Source organism: Lepeophtheirus salmonis, chromosome 4, assembly GCF_016086655.4.
Source record: "Lepeophtheirus salmonis chromosome 4, UVic_Lsal_1.4, whole genome shotgun sequence".
Classification (NCBI taxonomy): domain Eukaryota; kingdom Metazoa; phylum Arthropoda; class Copepoda; order Siphonostomatoida; family Caligidae; genus Lepeophtheirus; species Lepeophtheirus salmonis.
The window spans coordinates 33,090,821-33,104,847 of NC_052134.2; the positions used below are offsets into that span (position 1 = coordinate 33,090,821).

General features: G+C 33.1%; 4 protein-coding genes across 5 annotated transcripts; 2 read left to right on the forward strand and 2 right to left on the reverse strand.

The window, feature by feature from the left end:
* Positions 1-32: 32 nt before the first annotated feature.
* Positions 33-4,574, reverse strand: Lon (Lon protease). Of its 2 annotated transcripts, none has more exons than XM_040709876.2 (6): positions 4,135-4,574; positions 3,382-4,060; positions 1,683-2,644; positions 1,253-1,630; positions 771-1,152; positions 33-694 (listed from the first exon to the last, which is right to left on the reverse strand). In XM_040709876.2, the coding sequence occupies exons 2-6, from the start codon at positions 3,914-3,916 to the stop codon at positions 282-284; spliced, it is 2,670 nt and encodes an 889-aa protein (XP_040565810.1). In that variant the 5' UTR covers positions 3,917-4,060; positions 4,135-4,574; the 3' UTR covers positions 33-281. The 2 variants fall into 2 exon arrangements, with proteins under 2 accessions (XP_040565810.1, XP_071743946.1); XM_071887845.1 differs by having other exon boundaries at positions 4,146-4,318.
* Positions 4,575-4,746: 172 nt separating this feature from the next.
* Positions 4,747-5,561, forward strand: LOC121115759 (mitochondrial fission process protein 1). Its single transcript, XM_040709890.2, has 3 exons — positions 4,747-4,998; positions 5,065-5,264; positions 5,325-5,561. The coding sequence occupies exons 1-3, from the start codon at positions 4,747-4,749 to the stop codon at positions 5,371-5,373; spliced, it is 501 nt and encodes a 166-aa protein (XP_040565824.1). The 3' UTR covers positions 5,374-5,561.
* Positions 5,562-6,985: 1,424 nt separating this feature from the next.
* Tpi (triose phosphate isomerase) lies at positions 6,986-9,865 on the reverse strand. The gene is made up of 3 exons (XM_040709881.2): positions 7,953-9,865; positions 7,397-7,876; positions 6,986-7,329 (listed from the first exon to the last, which is right to left on the reverse strand). Exons 1-3 carry the CDS (start codon positions 8,065-8,067, stop codon positions 7,175-7,177), a joined length of 750 nt encoding a protein of 249 aa, XP_040565815.1. The 5' UTR covers positions 8,068-9,865; the 3' UTR covers positions 6,986-7,174.
* Positions 9,866-11,041: 1,176 nt separating this feature from the next.
* On the forward strand, positions 11,042-13,639 carry LOC121115758 (uncharacterized). Its single transcript, XM_040709889.2, has 3 exons — positions 11,042-12,654; positions 12,714-13,000; positions 13,067-13,639. Exons 1-3 carry the CDS (start codon positions 12,545-12,547, stop codon positions 13,393-13,395), a joined length of 726 nt encoding a protein of 241 aa, XP_040565823.1. The 5' UTR covers positions 11,042-12,544; the 3' UTR covers positions 13,396-13,639.
* Positions 13,640-14,027: the final 388 nt, after the last annotated feature.

Genomic DNA, 14,027 nt, shown 5'->3' on the forward strand with positions numbered 1-14,027 from the left:
AAAATAGATTTTTTATTATTTAAAAAAAATACTTTTTGTTAATATATTTTGTGAGTTTAATTATTCAAAATTATTAGATCATAATTTGTTGTCAAAATACAAAAAACTGATGAATGATAATATATTCTCTTCGCAAAATATATTCAAAATTTTTACTAATAGGAGGTAATAATCTAAATACAATATTAAAAGTAACTGCAATCAATATCACAAGCAGTAAGCTCATCATTTAATACAAAAAATAGATAAACATTAATATTATAAAATATACAAGTCCATCATTAAGGAAATGCAATTTTAAACACGTCATCATAAATGTTCACAAAATGCACATTAATTCCATCCTTTACAACTTCGGGAAGATCTTCAAAGTCTTTTCGGTTATCTCCTGGAAGTAAAACAGAAGTGACTCCAGATCTCTTAGCTGCAATCACTTTTTCTTTGATTCCGCCGACTGGAAGAATTTTTCCTCTTAATGATATTTCGCCTGTCATAGCAAGATTTTCTGCAACGGGTTTGTTCATAGCTAAAGACAAAATTGCAGTCGTGATAGTACAGCCTGCACTAGGGCCATCTTTGGGTGTAGCTCCCTCAGGAACATGAAGGTGAACATGATTCTCTAAAAGGAATTTGTTCTCGGCGTCTAATATACTTAAAATGTTTTTTGCACAAGTATATGAGATCCTAATAGACTCTAAAACGAATCAAGAAATCATTTGTTGATATATATTATAAAATAACTTAAAAGAAATAAGGTAATAAAATATTACCTTTCATGACATCTCCCAAATTCCCAGTAAACTCGATCCCTCCTTGTTTTCCATCTTCTTTTGAAGAAGTTTTTTGTTCGACGGTTTCGATATAGAGTGTAGAACCTCCATGAGAAGTCCATGCCAATCCCATACACACACCAGACGGAGTTACGTCATACATTTTATCATGGCTATACACTGGCTTGCCGACAAATTCCGCCAAATTATTTTCGTCGACATTGAGATGACCGTTTTCTTTTTTATTATCCATTACTTTTAAATAGGCAGCTTTACGATACACCTTTTCCAAGCACTTTCGAAGGTTACGTACTCCACTTTCTCTACAGTATGACTTGATTAGCTTATTCAAACCAGTGTCGGTAATGGAAATATCATTTTCCTAATAAAAGATAATGACAATATTAGAAAATTAAACTAAAGGGAATGGAAGGAGAAGAGAGACTCTTTCCTTACACCACGCAAATGAAGACCCTAAATACCTGTAATCCTGATACCTCCAACATTTGCGGTATGAGATATTTGTTAGCTATAACAACTTTCTCTTCGGCCACATATCCCGACACATCAATCATTTCCATTCGATCTCTCAATGGTTCAGGGATAGTATCAATTGTGTTTGCGGTACAAATAAATAAAACCTTTGATAAATCCACCGGGACATCCATATAATGATCTAAAAAGGTATTATTTTGCTCGGGATCTAACATTTCCAATAAAGCTGCCGTAGGATCTCCTTGCCAACCCTTACCCATTTTATCTATTTCATCAATTAATAGAACTGGATTTTCTGTTTTTGTCTTCTTTAAGGCTTGAACAGCCTTTCCAGGCATTGCTCCAACATATGTACGTCTATGACCCTATATTTAATAATAAGAAAATGAGTAAAATGAGTTGTAAAAAATTAATTACCTTGAGCTCGGCAACATCAGACAAGCCTCCAACTGAAAATCTAAAAAATTGTCGGCTTAAAGCTCGAGCAATTGACTTGGCAATACTCGTTTTCCCAACACCAGGAGGACCAAATAAACAAATGATCTTTCCTTGACATGAACCTTTGAGTTGAGATACGGCTATAAACTCTAATATTCTTTTCTTAACATCATCTAAACCGTAATGATCCATTTCAAGTATAGAACGTGCCTTTTCGATGTCAAGATTTTCTTCAGAGGAAATACCCCATGGAATAGTTGTGAGCCAGTCTAAATAATTTCTTGTGACATTAAACTCGGATGAATTATTATCTAAAAACTTTAATTTTGCTAATTCTTCATCTATGACATCCTTAATAGCGGTCGGAATGGTCATGTCTGCCATTCTTGCCGTGTATTTCTCTTCAATGCTCTCAGCATCATCTTTTTCCATTCCTAATTCTTTACGGATAACCTTTAATTGTTCTTGAAGCATATATTTTCTCTGAACTGATTTCACCTTTTCTTCGACTTCCTTGCCAATCTTTTGTTGCAGCTTACTCAGTTCATATTCCTTTTTTAAAAGACCTAAAGTAAGACTTAGTCGCTTTGGTATATTCAATTCCTCCATGACCTCTTGCAATTCATATGTCTCACCACCACCTCCCGTAAGAGCAGCACCCAAGTCCGATAAATAAATAGGATTATCCACAACTCTTTGTCCGATAGAAAGCATTTGCTGAAGAGATTCTCTATAGAGTGGATTAAGGGCAATAATATCCCTTATAGTTTTGATGACCTCCTGAGTTAAAGCTTTAACTTCATCATTGGTTTCAAAGGGCTCTGCCTCCATATTGATGGTATCAACACACAAAATTTGATCCGTAACTTCGGGATCCTCATTATGAGGGCCCATGATTTTGATGCGACGATGAGCCATGAGTACCATACGGAGTCTTTCTCCTATATACAATAAATAAATATAATTAATCCTTTCAAAACGTAGAACATCATAGTCAAAAGTAATATGCTTGATTTGATTATTTTTTTCAGTCTCTAAATTAAGTTCTTAGTATGTTCCATTCATAAATAAAACATTTTTGGCCTACCAAATTCAGGATGACCAAAGAGCTTGCACGCACTCATCAAATTGGCAATTCTGGTGCTAATCGTACATCACGGATACTATAATGATTCCTTTAATATTATATATAATTTTCTACTTTTAGAAACTTTGTAGTCAATGTGCAAATAAAACAATTTAAAGCTGATTATTGTTGGAACTACGGGTTAAAGATATACACCCCAACCTGCAGATCCCGCGTTAAGTAAAAATTGACCACCCCAAAGGGAAAAATATTATTTTATGAGTGAAATTTGGAGGAAATTAGATATTATGTGGTAATATCTGAGAGGTAGCAGAGCTGTTTTCATTTCGAGTACGAATCAGTTAAGTTTAATTTAAATGTAACTCGAGTCAGAGTCCTCAGCTCTGATTAATTGCTAATCAATTATGACATAAAAGATAGATGAAACATAAATAATAATCAATTGACTGCAAATCTTTTCACATTGACTCTGAATTTGCAGAATAACAAAACATTAAGTTAAGTAATTTTGACTACAATCGTCACCTTCAGGAGTGCGTGGCAGTATTATAGTCATATTTCTCGGAGATAGTTAAAGGGAATTATTAATACCTAGATCCTGAAGTTCCATGATTTGTCCAAAGGTACCGACATGATAGACCTCATCCATGGATCGAATCGTCTCTCTCATGGAATCGTCCTCTTTTTTAACAAATATCCCTACGTAAGGCTGGTTGAGTTTGACTTTCCTTCTAAGCAAGTCCATGAGTTTAGGCTCAGTTACTTCAAGGATTTTAACAAACTTTGGAAAGACAGGACTGCGCGAAACGGGGATGATTGGAACTACGGGCAAGAACTCTGGAATGGTTTGAGGAGCTGGCAAATCCGTTACTTGAGGGGTCGCAGGCTCTGACAGAACGGCATCTGAAGCAGACGATGAATCATTGGAGGACTCATCGGAGGAATAGAATCGGTGAGTCTGAGGTGGAAACGGAAGATTCTTGATTCGATGGAAATTTAGGGTCTGTCTTTGAGGATGACGAAGAAATTCACGGATTTCCACATTTCCAGTGGTTGAAAGAGGTCGAAGTGATCGTGTTATAAAGGAAGGGTTCGAGAGTCTTCGTATGAAGGTAAGAGAAGACATGATGATGATAATAAGCTTCAAAATCCCTTGGGACGGATGACCTCCACCAAGATTCTCAACTTGAATTCTTAGGTTATCTTGCTTTCATCCGAGGATCAAAACATTGTCCATGTTTTCAGAATGATTATTCAGGGATTACTCACACTACGAGCAGAATAATAGATCTGTTCAATTACTATCAAATTTAATGCATGAATTTTAATCTTTTATTTAATTACCAGATAATTACTTTAGAGCTAATATTAATCCATATGCATATTCAACTGCTCGTAATTGAGGACGTTGCTATATATATATATGGTCTTACAATTGTTGAATACAACACTGTTCTCTCACTGTCTTTTCTTCATCCTCTCTGCCTGTATCTTGGAGCAATGTTTACTGTAGGGAGCGCTCTAAGCTCTATATAAATATAAATTATAATTAATGCAGATATACATACATAATATAAAAATGTACTCTATGAATCTCGTACTCCTTCTGTAACAATGAGGGATTTGGGACTTTATTATTTATATATTTTATTGCTCATGAAAGGGTCGTAGGTGTTAGGCCCTAATTATTGTTTCATTATCGTATTTGTATATTGTTAAGTGTATAAACTCTGAATTAGGTAGATATCAATTGACCTTAAAATAATAAATTTACTTGGGTTAGTTATCATACAAAATTATGGACACAATAATAAATAAATTTAATATTGCGCGCTTCAAGTATCCATAGTCCTTAGAAAATGCTCGTAACTGTTAGTTTTTGACAATTTGTGGGCATATTCGTATGTTTTTTTGTGTCTCTAGTTCTAACAACTTAGATATATTTAAGTAAACAAAATGACGGATAAAGAAGTGGATATATATCGTGACACTCCCGTACGTCTGTTGGGATATGCAAATGAGGTAGGAGAAGCCTTTCGTGCCTTAGTTCATGTGCGATGGGTTCGATTTTCCTACGGAATTTCTTCTGCCTATGTATTAGCAGACACATTTGATAAATCCATCAAAATGAATTCATCTCTCAAATCCAGCGATCCTGAAAAGATGAAAAAAGTGGCAGTAGCTGCAGGGGATACCCTGATTTGGCAGGTTTGAAGGACTTCTCAGAATATTAGATAATGAATAAGTAGTCAAAATAACTCCTTTTGCTATTAGGCATTAGCGTCTGTCATTGTTCCAGGATTTACGATTAATCGTATCTGCGCGTTCTCTCTCATGGGGCTGGAAAAAACACTACCGAAGATCCCACTCTCTACTCGTAAATGGATAACTACTTTTATAGGCCTTGCAACTATTCCATTCATTGTTCATCCCATTGATACTATAGTTCACTATGCCATGGATATTACAACACGGTAGTCTTATTTTTTTTAAATGATAATTTAATACATTTTGATCATGTTTATTTATTATAGGAAATATATTGGAGGAGCCAGCTCATCGGATAAAGACTGTACCGATTAATATGTATGTACTCTGGTGCTTATAACTCCGTTGCAGATTTAATAAAAAGGCTTTCTGCACGCATTCAACTCAATATTTGCTCAAAACATATTGTAGCTTTACATAGTCTTCCGCCAAATACTTTATTTTGTGACTTAGGCAATTTAATTTAGTGAATATAAATATATTATACATTCCATTCAAATGAAGACATTTTTGCCGTTCATTCTTACATTCCATTCAATTAGTCGTGGTATCATAATTTTGAAAATGATATTATGTAAATTTATTCTCAAACATTAAATATTCTAAATAGCCCCACCATTAATTAAATTAATCTATTACAAACTATTTTATGTAGTCAATATCGTGGTCCTAGTGCGAAAAAGGTGACAAGTAACATTGTTCGTATGTATTTTTTAAGGGAACCACAGATTTATCGGCAAACCGATTTTAGCCAATGCAATACTTTTAAGCTTTTTTTAATCTATTCGTCTTGAAACTATGAGCCTCTGAACAAAATTCACCTATTTTACACTTTAGACAAAGATAAATGTAGTTAAAAGTATTGTGCAGACATTTTAAAAATGGTTTTAGAATTTTTTAACATTCAGCTTTAAAATATATTAATATAATTTATCCCCATCTACAACACCGAGGGCTTAAAACAGCTTTGAACCTTAAATATAGCAAAAAAATGTTTGCCCTCTTTCTGAAGGCCACGAGCCCATGTAGGGAGTACTACAGTACCCCCTGAGCTATGAGAGAAAAAAGAAGGCCATATTTGGAATCAGAGGATCAAACTCTATTAAATAAAGCATATACGTTTTTTGTACTATTTTTGCTGTTGGACAGTGTAATAGTTTTGGAAAATAAAAAATAATTTCAAGTTGCAATTACAAAAGGAGCGCGATCTTCAAACTATCATACTCCTATATAAGCAGTGATTCAAATCGGTTGGATTTTTTAGCTCGCCAATTTTTGGAGTTGGCAACCTGAAAAGGGAATTTCCTCCAACACATTCTTTAAATAGTTAGGGTTACCATGTTGATTTTCAGTTTGTTTTTTTAACATGCCCAAAATCCTCCCGATTAGCATCACCGGTCAGTTAATCTGGTCTCCTCCAAAAAAATATTCAAATAGTCAGGGTGATCACGTTAATTTCATCTATTTTTTAACATACCGGTAGATAATATATCTTTCTTCACTGCTCATGGATGCGGTCTTCCTCACTAAAATTTGTGGTATGAACATAAAAAGGTTTATATTATTTTAGCGATTGTTAATATTTTTAAGAACTTTTGGAAAATTCTAGGGAAAGCTCCATCATTCCCTTAATCCCTTTTACACAGTACCTAAGTTACGACCTAAAGCTGAGACTTAATACACAAGTTTTACTAAATAGTAGGACTCTTACTTTTTCCTCCAGATTTTAACAATTATTGTAGATATTTGGATTATGTGCTTTAACATTCACTTTTTGGTTTTTTTGATCTAAAATCCCTCTACCCACACAATTTAATTATTTACCTTTTCTTAAAATGGCTTCCCCACAAAAACTACCACTATTTCATTATGTATTTTTTCTTGAGGGGGTGATGTACTCCCAAGAACTTAAAATTAAAGACAAATCTTACGTAAAATACGTATTTATGCAATAATTTTTTTTTCTGCATTCGTGAAAATTAATATATATGTATTACGTTAGATTACGTTTAATCAAATAAATAATATTTTAACCTCGTTATTTATCAAATAATGAGTAAGAGCATTAAAGAGATGATAAGACTATTATAGAAGAGTCGAATATCCAGTATTTTGTTTACTTAGTAGCGTTGATGATTTGAACAAAGTCAGGTTTGAGAGAGGCTCCTCCAACAAGGAAGCCGTCAATATCAGGCTGAGTGCCAAGTTCCTTACAATTACCAGCACTCACGGAACCTCCATAGAGGATTCGCACTTTTTGTGAAACTTCCTCTATAATTAAAAGAGAAAAGAAGTCGTGATAATCATTTGTTATGCATATAACTAATTAATGTATTACCAGAAACGTTCTCCTTTAGCCATTTACGAAGAGCAAGATGTGTTTCTTGAGCCTGAGCAGGTGTAGCTGTTTTGCCAGTTCCAATGGCCCAAACTGGTTCATAAGCTAAGACGACACGATCCCAATCAGATACTTTGTCAGAAATGGCTTTAAGTTGCTTAAAGCAGACCTCCTCAGTCTTCCCAGATTCACGTTCGTCTAATTTTTCTCCAATGCATGGAATAATTTTGAGACCAGACTCAAGTGCAAAAGCAACCTTTTCGCCAATGAGCTCATCAGATTCCCCAAAGACATTTCTACGCTCTGAATGACCAAGAATCGCCCATTCACAACCAACATCTTTAATCATTTGAGGACTGATTTCTCCGGTAAATGCTCCTTTGGCCACCTTATAACAATTTTGTGCAGCCACTCCGATATTGGCAGGAAGTTTAGAACGGGAATAGTCCAAATAGCAGGGTGAGGCTCCAACAACAACCTCTGTTCAATTGATAACAAATTTAATTAGTAACTTAGAAAAATAAATACAATTTAAAAATTGGGGATTTTTAAATACCACAATTTGGGTCCAAATCCCCCTTGCTCAAAAAATCTACGATTCCATCAATAGATTTCTTGTCTCCATTCATTTTCCAGTTTCCACCAACGAAAAATTTTCTTCCTCCACCCATTTTTGAATGTATTTTTTCAACTATATTACAATTAGTAGGAACCTCGCGATGTACTTAGCAATCGAGTAGTGCTTTATAACTGACGGTAATCATTTATTGCATAATACAAAATCATAGAAGTGGGAAAGAAATAGAAAAAGAGAGAGCTAAGAGCAAGCCAACTCTCAGCAGTAAGAGTAGAGAAGAGTTAAAAGCGCATGTCTGTTGAAAGATTTTGCCCTTCAGTGAAGGTGACCCCCTCTAACTAAAGTAAAATAATCTAGTTTAGTGTCCCGTGCTCAAATCACGTGTTTTGTTCAAGTTTTATTATTCATAAAAATAAATTTTTTACGTAGTAATCATATAGCACCATTAGTTATTTCAAATAATCGGCTTTCTTTCTAACTAAATACCCTGGTTCAATGCATGTCATCCTAATTTTCTTTCTAAATTTTCATCATGAATGTTTATACTTGATGAAAATTTTAATATTTTCTATTAGATGTAATGTTGTCAAGATAGTATTATGTCATTAATTCTATGGGTTAATTAGTTAGGGTAAAATTAATTACTATTAAGTATCATAATATCGTTTTATCTTTATTTGATTTAAGAGAATAATAAGGCTCCTTTTAAATAAAATCTCTCAATTTCTCATTCTTTTATTGTGACGATCAATTTTAGATGTTTTAAGTGCAACTTGCGGTGCATCTAGAGAGTTAATAACAATAATTTGTTGATAGAAATTGACGATACTTCGTATTAGAATATAAATTTAATCCTCACTCGATATTGATAAAAATTATTCTACTTGGCTATTGTACCACATATATGTTAAGACTAAATGTAGGCACTTTCTCGAAGAATTCTCATATATTTGACGGTATTATAATAGTCCACAGTCATTGAGTATTTACCCTATAACATTTTCAATTTGGCATTAGATTTAGACAGATAGATATATTTACTGAACCATTAATATAAAATGATATTACACAAGTAATCCCGTTGGTATATTTTATACAATGCAAAATTTTGAGACTCCTAGGAAATATTGTAAGTATCACTAACGTGTAGCAGTCACTCAATATACCTTTCATTCCTGTTTTTAAACCTGTTGTGATCACATGTCCCCTTTGAATACTCATATTAATAGTTTATTTGAAAAGAAACAGTATGTATTTCGTTCTCAGTCTATTCTTTAAGAATATTTAATATTCTTGAAGAGAAGAAATCTTAATACTAAGTTACTAAGCAATAACTAACAAAATCTTATTGATATAACGTCAATTGAAAGTACCTGCATCATTCATTTAATCTTTTCTCATAAAAGTTAGTATAAAATAAAATAATACAGGAACATGCACAAGAATGGGGTCTTTTCAAATGGCCGACTAGCTCAGTTTTTGTTATAAAATGATTTTTTTTTGGGGGTGTGGACGGGGCTTTAGCCTTTAAGAATCCCTTCTACACTGTGGAAGTCTTGCATTGCTATTCGTGTCGGATCTAGTCATGAAAATCCGCTGTATTTTTTAACTCTTCAGTTTTTTTGAATTGGTAATTTTTATTATTTAACTCCTAATTAGTGAACTTCCTTTTCTAATACACTCAATTATATTCAAAACCTGATTGAAAATCCCTGTGTGCTCATAAAAGACGGAGAGTAACCTTGAGGATTTGTTTCGGGAGTTATACTTGTAAGTCCTTTTTGTACTCAGAGTAGAATTGAGGATTGACATCTAATTAATTCTTGCCAATGCCCTTGCTTATTTCCTTCTCCTTCTCGCAGTTGATTGTAGTTCCTCAAATCAAACGTCATGAAAGCTAAGCTGATCTCTTCCAAAACAGTTTTCAAATTGTCAGGGTTACCATGTTATATTTCAGTTTCTTTTTTTAATATGCCCAAAACCAGGACGTCCTCAAGGAGGTGGTCTTGCACTGGGTGAACTCCAGAGTTAAGTTATGTATTCCAGCAGGAATATGCTGCGGCCCTAGCAACACACTAGAGAAGAATTTATTATTTTTAGTGGCCCATTTGGTTACATTCACGGCTAAATGTTGAGCCTCAGTCCCATTATTCAGAATTATTGCGCTGGTCAAGTTCATATGTTCGAGTTTGTATCGTATACTTTTTTTATAACAACCATTACAACTAAGCCCCCTTTATATGATCCCTCCTCCCGAAAGTCAGCACACCCGTCTTAGCCATACCAGGTTCAAAAGAAGCAGGCATTCAAAGTTTCAGCCCCCTAGCCCCAACGGTATTGGTACCCATAAATGACATACACACAGACAAACTGTATTATTAATATATACAGATTATATGGGGAGTCACAATAATTACAAATCCGCGTTATTAGAAAAGCACGGTGGTTATGCGGGGACCTCGCGTAGTAGTAGTACTTATGTAGTAGTCAACAGCTGAAAAACGAGGAGCTCTCTTTCTCCTTGTTTTATTCAATAAGTTGTACATTGTCGCCATTGTATTCTTATTATTATATAGGTCGTGGACCAGACTGATAGCCAGGACTTCAGTCTTTTTAATTTTTAGACTGATTCAACACTAATTACTCTTGATCGACTAATTTTTAGTGATGGATTCGATTCAAAAATTTTAAGTTCGTGTTAGGACAATATATCAATTTTTGAGTTCGAGTTCGAGTTTATGAGAATTTTACATAGGTAATATGTAATGTGGTTTATCTTTTTTAATACATCTACTCTTCTTTTGAAAAGAAATGAAGTTTTTCTGCAGTTTTTTTTAATTTTCCTTTAATTGAGCGACACTTGAAATTTGAGTAATCATTACTTAAATGTTTTTAGTTTTAATTATTACAGTTCAATAATCGAATTCCCCCCCCCCCCCATTTTGTTTCATAATGAACAGATTTAAAGTTTCCACAAAGTTTTGAAAATCATATCAGACTGTTGCAGACAAAATGCAATTTAAAAAATTACTTTATTTTTTTTAGGGTTTTGTATGGAATGAAATATAGCACCTTAATTTTTTATTAAAACAAACATATTTATTGAAAGCATAACTAATTGCTCTTTTATTTAAAAAATATATATATTAGCTATTAAAAGTTTTTGTTCAGCGCCAATATGGATTTTTTCTTAATTTAATGAGGCAAAAAATCACTCGAGGTTGATTTTTAATCGTTGTTTCTATTTGTATTGATTTTTTTCTAGTGACAGGAAAATTCTTGAAAATTTCCCATCTCCAATTCTCGTAAAAAATCCCGACTCCAATGTCGATTGTGTATCCAATCCCGATAATATTTATAACACTGCTAAAAATCTGTTGAACTATTTTACATCTTATCACATTTTACTTGCCTAAAATAATCCCTGGTTAGAGCGTAATATGTACACTTATATGTCGAACGATGTTACAGCTCTACTTGTGTCTAACGGGTACAACGATAAAGTACGATGATCATCTACGTTTAAAAACATTCGGTACTGTCCCAGATATGACACAACATGCATTACATTTTGCAAAACTTATTGTACTAAAATAACAATTGCTGCAACGACCGCATATGTTTAGAACAAGTTTGTTTAAGTTCAGTTTTTGAGCATTTTTTGATTATAAATTATTTTATTACGATAACTATAAGACTAAAGTCATTAATTCACATGGTCGTTTCCTACGTCTTGATGGAAATATTTATTTTTTTCTTCTCCATAACTTAGATAAGTATTCAATAATAACATGTAAGAATAGGAAATTACACTTTATTTTCGATATGCCGATTCCTATTTGAAAAAAGCACCCGATTCTCCGACTTCAAGGTCATTATTGATTTAAAAGCATCATCAATTCCGTATTGAGCGTTTTTGCAGTCTTCTTAATGACTTCAAACATTAAGGCGACCCTTTGATTTTCATTTGAATAATTTACGGAATGTATAGTTACTTCACGAATAAATAATCTATAACTATGTATTAAGAATAAATTTTAAGGGTACGAAGTGGTAGAATATATGGTAGGAATATGTTCTAAAAAATATTTTTAACTACACATTTGGGATTTAATGTAGGAAATTTTGGAGTATGTATGTAATATGCCATTAAAAGTTGCTACTATTTTGATAATTAATGTTAATAATATAGAAACTTAATGTAGGAAATTGAATATTAAAAAAAAAAGTTTTTTAGAAAATTTGACGTTAGCCAAATTTTACTCTTATCCATATTTGACTGTAAAGACTTATACATGTAATACTACATAAGTCGTGTATAAGTTTTAACTTGTGGAAGCAAATTTTACCAGTTGTTACCCTAGAATGGGATGAAGAATTTAAATCATTTGTGTTAAGGATAATGTAATGATTGAATATCAAATGAATAATCTGCATATACATATTACATTTTTACAGCTTGTACACAACATAATATATACTAGTATGGTAAATTACACACGAACAGAGGTTACGATATAAATTGAGGCTTTCACAACTATTACCTGTATTTTGTTTATATCAATAAATCCATGAAACAAAATTACCAAGATTCACAATACGACAACAAAATGTCATTGGAAGATGATTCTGTCGAGGCTGAATATGAGGGAGTCAATGACAACCTTGTTATAAAATATAGGTAGGCACAATATGAGCTTGAAAATGAAATAGTTGAAATTAATCATCCGTTCTAAAAAGGGAAAGTAAAACCGGACGGGATCTTACGCCGATTCCTTTATTTATTCCGGATAGAATTGAGGGAGATCAAAGTATTAGAACTGGTTCCAATCCAATCATTAAAGCTCTAATCAATGTGACTAACACCATATATGCTCTCTCTGGATTGGGAGCATTATCAAGAGGCAAGCCAGTCACATTGGATGAGGATAATCAAGAGGATATTGAGGACGAGGAAAATGATATACAAAAAACTATTGACGAAGAAGAAAAAATGAATATGCGAGATCCAAAATTACGTCAAAAGGGTAATAAACTATGCACATAATTAATCAAGAGTTAATATTTAAAAAAAATGATTTTTATTATTCTAGGGCCTATTAGTTCGAAAATGTCTGGAAATGAGGAGAACTTATCGTCATCTACCGATTCTTTTAGCATTTATTTGAAAGAAACGAGTACAATATGGATACTAGCCTTTGCTGGAACCTGCATTCCTCTAGATACATCTTCAAATAAGGAAATCAATGAAAAAGTACTCAATAAGGATCAAAGAGATGCTTGTGAGCGTTGGTGCCAAACCATTGACTTTCCTCGCAAAAAGAAAGAAACCCAAACGGATAATATTTTAATGAAAGGATCATGGTCACAGACAAATGTGTCGGAGATGCTCATGAACGAAACTTCACAACCATCGGAATAGTTTTTCTTTATTTTTTTGTACAAATTGCAAGTTTGTACATAAAATGGGCGAATCTCATTTTATAATTCCAACTTTTACAAAATACCCACTTCATTGTACTCAACATACTCTCATAGTAGATTTGATTCGAGGTTTTATAGAATCAATAATGATCAAGTTCCGTTTTAATATTACATTGTAACACTAATTGTTAATCTTTTTAATGTGACAAAGGCAATATGAAATAATAAGTAAATTCAACTTTTTTTTTGTATTTGTTTCTTTAAAAGTAGAATGTTGATTATGAAATTATTGAGAAGAACCTCGAACTTCGATCATCACTATCAAGGTGGTTAACTAAATTGAAGTACATGTCATATACCACATACGCTGATATATAAATTTATAACAATTTTATATTAATGTTCAATTTGCGCCCAGAAAGGAATGAGAAGAATAAGTTGAAAAGAAGAAGGGGAAAAGGCACGCCGATACTTTTTGTATCAATCAACCTTTTCCCCAAAAAGAAACAAGGAAAAAAGGCCTGAAATCAGTTGGTAGTGAGCCAAATAAATCAGTCACACCAACTCTTATTTATCTCTTAAGGAATCCATGTATAACATTGTAATGTTGTTTACTCCCAATTTTAAAGA

Excerpts from the sequence above, each read along its gene's own strand:
- Lon (XM_040709876.2), bottom strand. The coding sequence starts at position 3,916 with ATGTCTTCTCTTACCTTCATACGAAGACTCTCGAACCCTTCCTTTATA. Across the intron at positions 2,645-3,381 it reads CATGGAACTTCAGGATCTAG|GAGAAAGACTCCGTATGGTA; the intron begins GTATTAATAATT and ends TATTGTATATAG. Across the intron at positions 695-770 it reads TTTGGGAGATGTCATGAAAG|AGTCTATTAGGATCTCATAT; the intron begins GTAATATTTTAT and ends GATTCGTTTTAG.
- LOC121115759 (XM_040709890.2), top strand. The coding sequence starts at position 4,747 with ATGACGGATAAAGAAGTGGATATATATCGTGACACTCCCGTACGTCTG. Across the intron at positions 4,999-5,064 it reads GGGATACCCTGATTTGGCAG|GCATTAGCGTCTGTCATTGT; the intron begins GTTTGAAGGACT and ends TTTTGCTATTAG. Across the intron at positions 5,265-5,324 it reads GCCATGGATATTACAACACG|GAAATATATTGGAGGAGCCA; the intron begins GTAGTCTTATTT and ends TATTTATTATAG.
- Tpi (XM_040709881.2), bottom strand. The coding sequence starts at position 8,067 with ATGGGTGGAGGAAGAAAATTTTTCGTTGGTGGAAACTGGAAAATGAAT. Across the intron at positions 7,877-7,952 it reads GGATTTGGACCCAAATTGTG|AGGTTGTTGTTGGAGCCTCA; the intron begins GTATTTAAAAAT and ends TCAATTGAACAG. Across the intron at positions 7,330-7,396 it reads GCTAAAGGAGAACGTTTCTG|AGGAAGTTTCACAAAAAGTG; the intron begins GTAATACATTAA and ends TTTTAATTATAG.
- LOC121115758 (XM_040709889.2), top strand. The coding sequence starts at position 12,545 with ATGAAACAAAATTACCAAGATTCACAATACGACAACAAAATGTCATTG. Across the intron at positions 12,655-12,713 it reads AACCTTGTTATAAAATATAG|GGAAAGTAAAACCGGACGGG; the intron begins GTAGGCACAATA and ends CGTTCTAAAAAG. Across the intron at positions 13,001-13,066 it reads TCCAAAATTACGTCAAAAGG|GGCCTATTAGTTCGAAAATG; the intron begins GTAATAAACTAT and ends TTATTATTCTAG.